Source organism: Enoplosus armatus, chromosome 23 (genome assembly GCF_043641665.1).
Source record: "Enoplosus armatus isolate fEnoArm2 chromosome 23, fEnoArm2.hap1, whole genome shotgun sequence".
Classification (NCBI taxonomy): Eukaryota; Metazoa; Chordata; class Actinopteri; order Centrarchiformes; family Enoplosidae; genus Enoplosus; species Enoplosus armatus.
Window position 1 is genome coordinate 14569345 of NC_092202.1, and position 7687 is coordinate 14577031.

The following is a 7687-nucleotide window of genomic DNA, read 5'->3' on the forward strand; positions in this document are numbered from 1 at the left end:
ATGTAATATCTATTTAACTGTATTTCACAGTTTCACTCTCCATCATCTGCAACCGAGGTGACTTTTGGGGAGTCGCTGGGGCGCCATAATGAGAGCAAATCATCGTTTTACAAACTGACAGCTATAAAGCTGGTCCAGCGTGTGACTGACTCACTGATTAATAAGTGACTTTGGGGGGGGGGGGGGGGGGGGGGGGGACTCGAAGGTTCAAGGTATAAACCACTTCAGATTCTCTCACATGACTGAGGTCGCTTCGGTTTTACAGGTCATGTGTCTGCCCTTATGACTCCAGCCCGGCGTTTCCTGTCCAACGTAGCATGACTTCTGTCCAGTGTGGCGATTCGCTTTCCTTCAGGTCCACAAATCACGACTCTGTTCGCACCTTAGGCACCCGTGGTGGCTTTGAGCTACACGCTAACATGGGAATGCTAACGAGCCCATGTTCAGCGGGCACAGTGCTTAGCGTCTTAGCCTAGCGTGCAGGCGTGCTAACGTTTGCGAATCGGCACAAAATACGAAAAGCGCAGCTGAGGCTGACGGGAACGTCCTTGGTGCCCCTTGACCTGATGGGGGCGCTAAACGAACATTCAGGAGTTGACAGGAGTCCCCCCCCCCCCCGGGCACCATGGATGTCTGTGCCAGTGCATCCGGTATAGCAGCGAGTCCCGAGTTACCTGTTGGGAAGTTGTCCTCGCATGTGGACGGGGTCCCCTTCAGACTCGCAGCAGCATCTCTGGAGAAACCACGCGCTGTTTGGAGAACACGAAGAAGCAGTGAGTGTTTTGTGCATTTTACATTGCAAGTGGCTTACTTTTGTTTTGAGCCCCCCCCCCCCCCCAAAAAAAACCCCAGAACCAACTGTCCCCTTTTTCTCAACACAGCATCCAATACATTTCAATTAGGAACACACACACACACACACACACACTATGGACTGCACGTACACTAGAGTATCCTGAAAACAGAATGACGCTTCCTGACATGGTACAGTGGGCTAAATGTCGGAGCAGGGACCAGAAGGTGACTGGAAGGAGCTGCGCTTGCCCCCTCCCTCAGCGCCCTGAACCCCTGAAGCCCCCCAAGCTGCTCCAGTGCTCCTCAGATCACACGGTGGTTGGACTTTTGAAAACAAACGCGTTCACAAGATGAAATTGTAGGATTTTTTAACGTTGTCGGATTCCCTGCAAGAGGAAACCTCGCACAAAAGCCAGCCTTTTGATTGAAACCTGGAATAAATGTTTTAACGAAGGTGGACATCCAGGGGCTTGGGTCCATTTTAAAGGACGGCACAAACTCCTCAAGAATCCATCGACTGATCCCGTCATTTAACACCAACTTTGGGACTGTGGCAGTGGCAAAAAAACCCACAGAAGCTGTGCTGTTTTGTACATTTCGAGGGGGTCTCACATGGAATCAGAGGGTGGGAGCTGATGTTCAGTAGTTGTGAAAATACTATGAAAAGAAAGTAGGATCACACAGAGGAGGATGTCACACTACAGGCTGCATGTGCTGATATGAGACAGCGACTTTAATCATTTGCCACAACATGTTGTCAAATCTCTGTGGCTCTGAAGTTAGAAGTATTAGACGTGTTAATACAGATACCCATTCTCCCACGTCGGTTTGATTTCTCCGGAGCCTCCCGCTGCTGCTGGCCGCCTGCAGAGCTCTTCCTCCCGGCTCCGCGGCTGTCGGTGTCTCGGTGCGACCCGGCTGACATGTCCGATGCGACCGTAGAGGAGTCTCCGCCGTTCCCCGGTGGTCAAGTCAACTCAACTCCACACCATCGGCCGCTGGTGACAAAACTGAACCCCCCCCCCCCCCCCTCCGGCCCTCCCCTCCCAGTACAAGAGACCGGAGCAACTGTGCCGCTGTCGCTTTTCAAAATAAATGTCGCGCTGACGTGGAACCTTTGACCCCAACTGTTTTAACACAGGTTTGCAGTTTCTTTTTGAGAAGGAGTTTGTTTTGTTGTTTGTGTTGGAATTCATATTTGAATAAACTAGAATAGTCTTTGTTATATTTAGAGTAAAAATGAATAATGCATCTTAAAAACATGATGACTAAAATGTGACAAGTAATAATAATAATAATAATAATAAGTCAGCATTTCCTATAAGTCAGTAATAATGAGTTTGTTTAGGTTTTTGTTTATTTACTTACATTATTATGTATTTTGTTTATTTAGCCTAATGTTCCCTATGTATCTGTGTATGGGGGGGGAGGGGGGTCCATTGATATTGCCATTTTTCTATCGTTGATTACATAAGTATTTATTGATTTATTATTTTTTGACTTATTCCTTTATGTATCATTGTTCTTTTATTTGAATATTCTTATTTATTGTGGGGTTTGGTTTGCGATGGGAGAAGCTGGCATTTTGGCATTTATTATCTATTTTATTTGCTTATTTGCATCTTTATTCGTTTATGTACTTTTTTTTTTTTTTTTTAAATCAGTATTCTTTTAACATCAGTATTTCTAAAAGTCCTGGTTATGACCCTGAGTGCAGCAGCAGCAGCAGCAGCAGCAGCTTGTGCCACGGTGGGATGGCAAATGCACTACGAATGGTAGTTACGATGCAAGCTTTTCTCTTATTTTGAAGGTACGCTCGCCCCATTTCCCATATGTGTCCGGTTAGCTTGACCCAAACTCTTCACTGACAGGTCTATACCCTCACCACATTGATTCTCTTTGTGATTTGACTTCTTTACAGCAGGTATACTTAAAACTTCTTCACTTTTTTTTTTTATTTTTTTTTTTAATATTGATACTCGTGCTGCAGGCTGTATATATATATCGACATATCAGTTCAAAGAACAAGTTCAGGTTCTACAGCCTCTCCTCAAAATTCAAGCGTGCAGGTTAATAATCAGTCACTGAACAAATAAAGCTCCTTCCATTTACCAAATCACAAACGGGCCGAGAGAGAGGCCTGCATAAGAACCAGCTACACTTCTTTCCTCAATAAGACCAAAGGGCTCTTGTGTTTTCTTGCAGACGTGCACCTCCTTCTATCCTAAACCTTAGGACAGGGTTGGTGTATAATCCAGAGTGTGTGTGTGTGTGTGTCCCCCCCCCCCCCCCCCCTCAAACATCCCAGGAACAGACTCAGCATTTCCTTTCCTCCAGTCAGTTCCTCTGCAGCAGCAGCAGCACTGTGAGCAACACTCAGGGATTTATAACAGCAGGAATCGCAGGACATGTTGGCTCAGCACTTAAGGCAATACTCGCTCTGCAGGGTGTCTGAAACATCTAGCGCCATATAATACTCACTGTTTTTTTATTACGCGGTTATAGCCATCAGATGACTAAGTGGTGTAAAGTACAAGAGAATCTTATCTAAAGTATTTATATGCGAGTCCCTGCCCCCCCACCCCCGTCCCCTTTTTTATTTTCTGTCCCTGGGAGTCCAGATTTTTAAGGTTGACTTCCAGTGATTTCACAAGTCGATCATTTGCGCCGCCTGTTTTCTTCTGGCCCCCATTCATTTATTAACAATTTATTATATATTACTCGCAAGCCCAAACTTGATTAGTTAAAAGCCGCAATGAATGACTTATTAACCTTTAGAGCTGCAAACATGATGGGTTATTAGAAAGTGAGAAACCCAACATTTAGAACTCTATTAGGCTATTACCAAACAGACAGGATAATGGATTACGATTGATCTATAAAGCATGACTGCATATTTTATTAACCATTAATAACGCTATTAGTTACAACCCTATTTAATCCGTTATAAGGTGCGCCTTATTAGGAGGTAGTACCATAATGATAATGATTCTGATATTGATGGAAGTGTCACAGTTGGGTTCCTGCTGTATACTCTAGGGGGCGCCACTCATGGAAGTCGAGCTGAACTCTGCCGAATTCAGCCGTTACAGCAAACTCTGTTGCGTGTGTCTGTCAAGTAGATTCATGTCAGAAAGGACACTTCCATTTCCCGCTGCCAAAATAAAAGTCTAATTGACGACGCTTTGTCCGGACACTTGTTTGACATGATAATGGTTTTATTTTGAAGAAGCATTCCTGCTACATCCGGCGTCACTCCGGCGAACCACACTACCGTCTTACAGCATCACCCAAACATTAGCTCGCCGAGTAGCTTTTAGCTAGCCAAACTCTCCATAAAACAGAACCCCCCCCCCTCTCTCTCGTTTGTCCAGCGGACCCATGAGCCGCAAAAGAAACCACAGTTTCGCTGAAACGAGCCTGTCTCCCGACCTCCACGGCGCCTTCATGGAGCCTCCCGGGTCAGCGAGCCGAGACGACGGCGATTTCCTGGAGCTGGAGCCCGACGAGGAGCTGCTCTGCTCGGTGAGCGACATCACCGAGCACCTTGGCAGGAACATCACCGTGGTGCTGGAGACGGCGCTGTCTGAGATCCGCAAAATGGTCAGCATCAGGATACGAGTGCTGAAAATGGAGCTCCGGGAGAAAAGCGAGGAGATCGAGGCGCTGAAGGCGAGGCTGGATACGGTCCAGAGGGACGGCAGGGACCCTTACCCCGGCGTCGCGACCATGGAGCCGTCCGCAGACGCTGGCTTCAAGAAGCCCGACTTCGGCACCGGAAACAAACACAACAGCGTCGACCCCAGGAGAGCCAAGGCTGTCATGCCTGGCGTGAAGAAGGAGAACATAGACGCTATCTGCGACTATCTGATGAAGGACAAGAACTCGAAGGGGTGTGCCGAAATGGACGGAGACCAGAGCAGCAGCGGCGACAGGGAGGGTCGCCAAGAGCCGGACCCGCACTCCCTCAACCTGTGGCCAGACAGCGGGCCTGGGCACGGAGACTCCGAGTCCACCGCGGACGACATCTTCAGCATGCTCCCCTCGGGCAGCAAGCGGATGTATGACTACGAATGGATAGCGCCGATGGAGTACTCGTCAGACCTGAAAGGTAAAAGACACAGACCCAACGAGGAGGTGTGTGTGTGTGTGTGTGAGGACACCTTCTGCACTGTGTGTAATATAATAAATAATAAATAATAAAGATACTCCAAAGTTGCTAAGTCAAAGTTTTGAGATGGGTCCAAAAAAAAAAAAAGTGACTTAAGTCCACATTCTGTGTGGAGTTTGCATCTTCTCCCTGGTGGGGGGGGGTTTCCTGCCACAGTCCAGCAGGTTGGCTGGAGAATAAATTGCCAGGAGGTGTGATCGGGATCGGCTCCAGACACCAGTCACTAAGTCGAGTAAAACATTTATAACATCTGTTAAAGCGGTGATACTCTGGTGGCCCGGCCGACCATTTTCTTATTGACAATGAAAATATATTGATTCACACTGGGATTGGGTTTTTTTGTTTGTTTGTTTATTTATACCGCTTAGTAAATGTTCATGACAACAGTGTACCTCGGCCTTTCTGCCAGAAAGCCTTTCTGACATTAAGACAGGACTGTCTCCCGGGAGACTGAGCTGTTCGCGTCCCGTGCGAAACCAAAAGTCAACGTTGGCTTATTATTCTAACCCAAGCCCTGATCTTTTACTAAACCTAACCAAGTAGTTTTGGTGTTTAAACCCAACCAAACTGTGTTCACAGCATTAACCCCCGTGTTAGAAAGGCTTTCTGGCAGAAAGGCCTGTGAGGCCTGTTAATGTTTTGTTTATTGACTGGCCCCTGGACTTGGGCAAAGCCAGTTGAGCATCTCTGTGTTAAGAGCAACGCACTATAGCAGTAAATATGACAAGCGTGTATTTCACAAAGGCCACTAAAAAGGAGTGTTTGATTCTCTTGCACCTGGTCCGGGTGAGTCTATGTCTCCTTGAGTCCTTGTAGGAGCTTAAAAAAAAAAAAACAAAGACAGAACTTTGTTAACTTTTCCTCATTGTTTTCCTTTTGCGAGTGGAATCGGGCCCACGTAAAAAATGCCACCAAGGGAAGAGTATTTCATAGAACTGAGCAGTAACGTTACGTGTTTCTACCCAGTCCTGAAGGAGCCCGAGGGCGACGGCACCCCGGCCGGCGAGGCAGAGGAGGATGACGACGAGGACGAGGACGATGGTGAAGATGGTGAGTCGTCGAGGAGGGAGGGCGGCGGGCTGGAGGCCGCCCAGGCCCCGCTGTCGCACGTCCAGACCTCGGAGTTCTCCATGGAGCCCCAGAGCTCTCCAGGGGAGGGAGGGAGTCCCCTGGAGGGCAACGCAGACAGGCCCGCGGCAGGTGGGTAAGAATAGGGAGGAGGGAGACCCAGTGGATGTGAGGTCAAGGAAGCATTAAACTGAGGGTGCTCTGTGTTGTCAAATGCTAATCGTTACACACAAAGCAGCCGCAGAAGAACTTTGCCTAAATGAAATGCAGTCGGATTCAGCGACGTTTCATTTCGCCGGCTTCCCGGTGAACTTGACGTTAGGGGCCACATTTCAACTGGCTGCAGCCCATTTCAAAACACACCGGCAATTCAGAGTGCTTTACATAGGCACGCCATTAAAAACAACATGTTCTGTAATAGGATAAGATGATTAATACCATAGTCTTTGTATGATCTGCCCTCAGCCTGGATCGCAGCTGTTCTCTACAAGTAAAGTGTGATGAAATGTTTGTTTGTGGTTTCAGGCCAGCAGTTCCCCAGCCACACCTACATCTGCTCCCTGTGTGGAACCTTCTGCCCGGACGCTGTGTTCCTGGAGGAACATGTCAAACTGATACACTCGGACTCCGCCGATGCCCAGGCTCTCCGGGCCCTGCAGTCCGCCTGCTCGGCTGCGCCCACCGCGGGAGACGGCGGCGGCGGCGGCGGCGACTCCAGGAGGGGCGGAGGGGGCCAGCAGAACGAGATTGGCGCGGCGCTGGGGGGCGGTGCCACCATCGGCCGCGGAGGGGGGTCCGTGAAAAAGGAGATTAAAATTGAGGGCGGGTACGAGTGCGGGGACTGCGGCCGCCATTTTAACTACCTTGGCAACCTGCGGCAGCACCAGCGCATCCACACCGGGGAGAAGCCCTTCATGTGTCCGGAGTGCGGGGAGAGGTTCCGCCACGCGGCCCGCTTAAAAAGCCACAGGCTGGTGCACAGCGGAGCCCAGAGCCCCTTCCCCTGCCCACAGTGCGGGAAAGGATTCTCTGTGCTCTCTGGACTCAAGAGACACCAGCGGGTGCACACCGGCGAGAGCCCGTACGCCTGTCCACAGTGCGGCCGGCGCTTTAAGGAGCTGGGGAACCTGTACACCCACCAGAGGATCCACAGTGGGGCCACGCCCTACTGCTGCCAGCAGTGCGGGCGCAGCTTCCGCCATCTGGGAACCTACAAGAGCCACCGCTGCACCCCGGCACAGTAACCAGCCCGGCTGCCGCGCTTTCTGATACCAAGAGATTTACAGTGCGCGCCAGAGACGGGACGTGGCGCCGACTCGGTCGAGGCTTGCGTCCTCGCAGTGCGGCGGACGCTGGTCGCGTGGGAGAGCAGGGCCCGGTATCCCTGAGATGCTGTCACATTTCATGACATTTCACCCCCCCCCCCCCCCCCCCCCTTGCATCCTGGCATCAAGGAAGGCTGTATATCGTTGAGCTCCACCTCAGAAACAGTGGACCTCATCACACGGACTCCACGTCAGCAGATGGAGGCTGTTCATTTGTCACGGAACTGTAGACGCTCAAACTTTTCTTGGCTTAAAAGTTGGACGGGAGGTTTATTCTTGACCCAGGAAGCTACAGAAACATCTAGAGTCCCATGACAACAGAGCAAAC

At 49.9% G+C, this 7687-nt stretch overlaps 2 protein-coding genes across 3 annotated transcripts in view; one reads left to right on the top strand and one right to left on the bottom strand.

Annotated features, from left to right (window-relative positions):
- Positions 1–1720, bottom strand: part of LOC139306015 (SH3 domain and tetratricopeptide repeat-containing protein 1) — a 10737-nt gene extending 9017 nt beyond the window's left edge. Inside the window, exons 1-2 of the mRNA XM_070929976.1 lie at positions 1606–1720; positions 578–749 (exon numbers count right to left, since the gene is read on the bottom strand). Of these exons, the coding sequence (XP_070786077.1) occupies positions 578–749; positions 1606–1720 (287 nt within the window). The remainder of the gene's footprint in view (positions 1–577; positions 750–1605) is intronic.
- A 2456-nt stretch (positions 1721–4176) lies between these two features.
- Positions 4177–7435, top strand: znf16l (zinc finger protein 16 like). Of its 2 annotated transcripts, none has more exons than XM_070930109.1 (3): positions 4177–4938; positions 5983–6166; positions 6560–7435. In XM_070930109.1, exons 1-3 carry the CDS (start codon positions 4177–4179, stop codon positions 7276–7278), a joined length of 1665 nt encoding a protein of 554 aa, XP_070786210.1. In that variant the 3' UTR covers positions 7279–7435. The 2 variants fall into 2 exon arrangements, with proteins under 2 accessions (XP_070786210.1, XP_070786209.1); XM_070930108.1 differs by having other exon boundaries at positions 4177–4906; positions 5933–6166.
- Positions 7436–7687: the final 252 nt, after the last annotated feature.

Bases quoted from the DNA above. Each gene is read 5' to 3' on its own strand.
- znf16l (XM_070930108.1), top strand. From the start codon at position 4,177: ATGAGCCGCAAAAGAAACCACAGTTTCGCTGAAACGAGCCTGTCTCCC. The intron at 4,907-5,932 runs GTAAAAGACACA...GTTTCTACCCAG, and splicing joins GTACTCGTCAGACCTGAAAG to TCCTGAAGGAGCCCGAGGGC. The intron at 6,167-6,559 runs GTGGGTAAGAAT...TTGTGGTTTCAG, and splicing joins CGCAGACAGGCCCGCGGCAG to GCCAGCAGTTCCCCAGCCAC.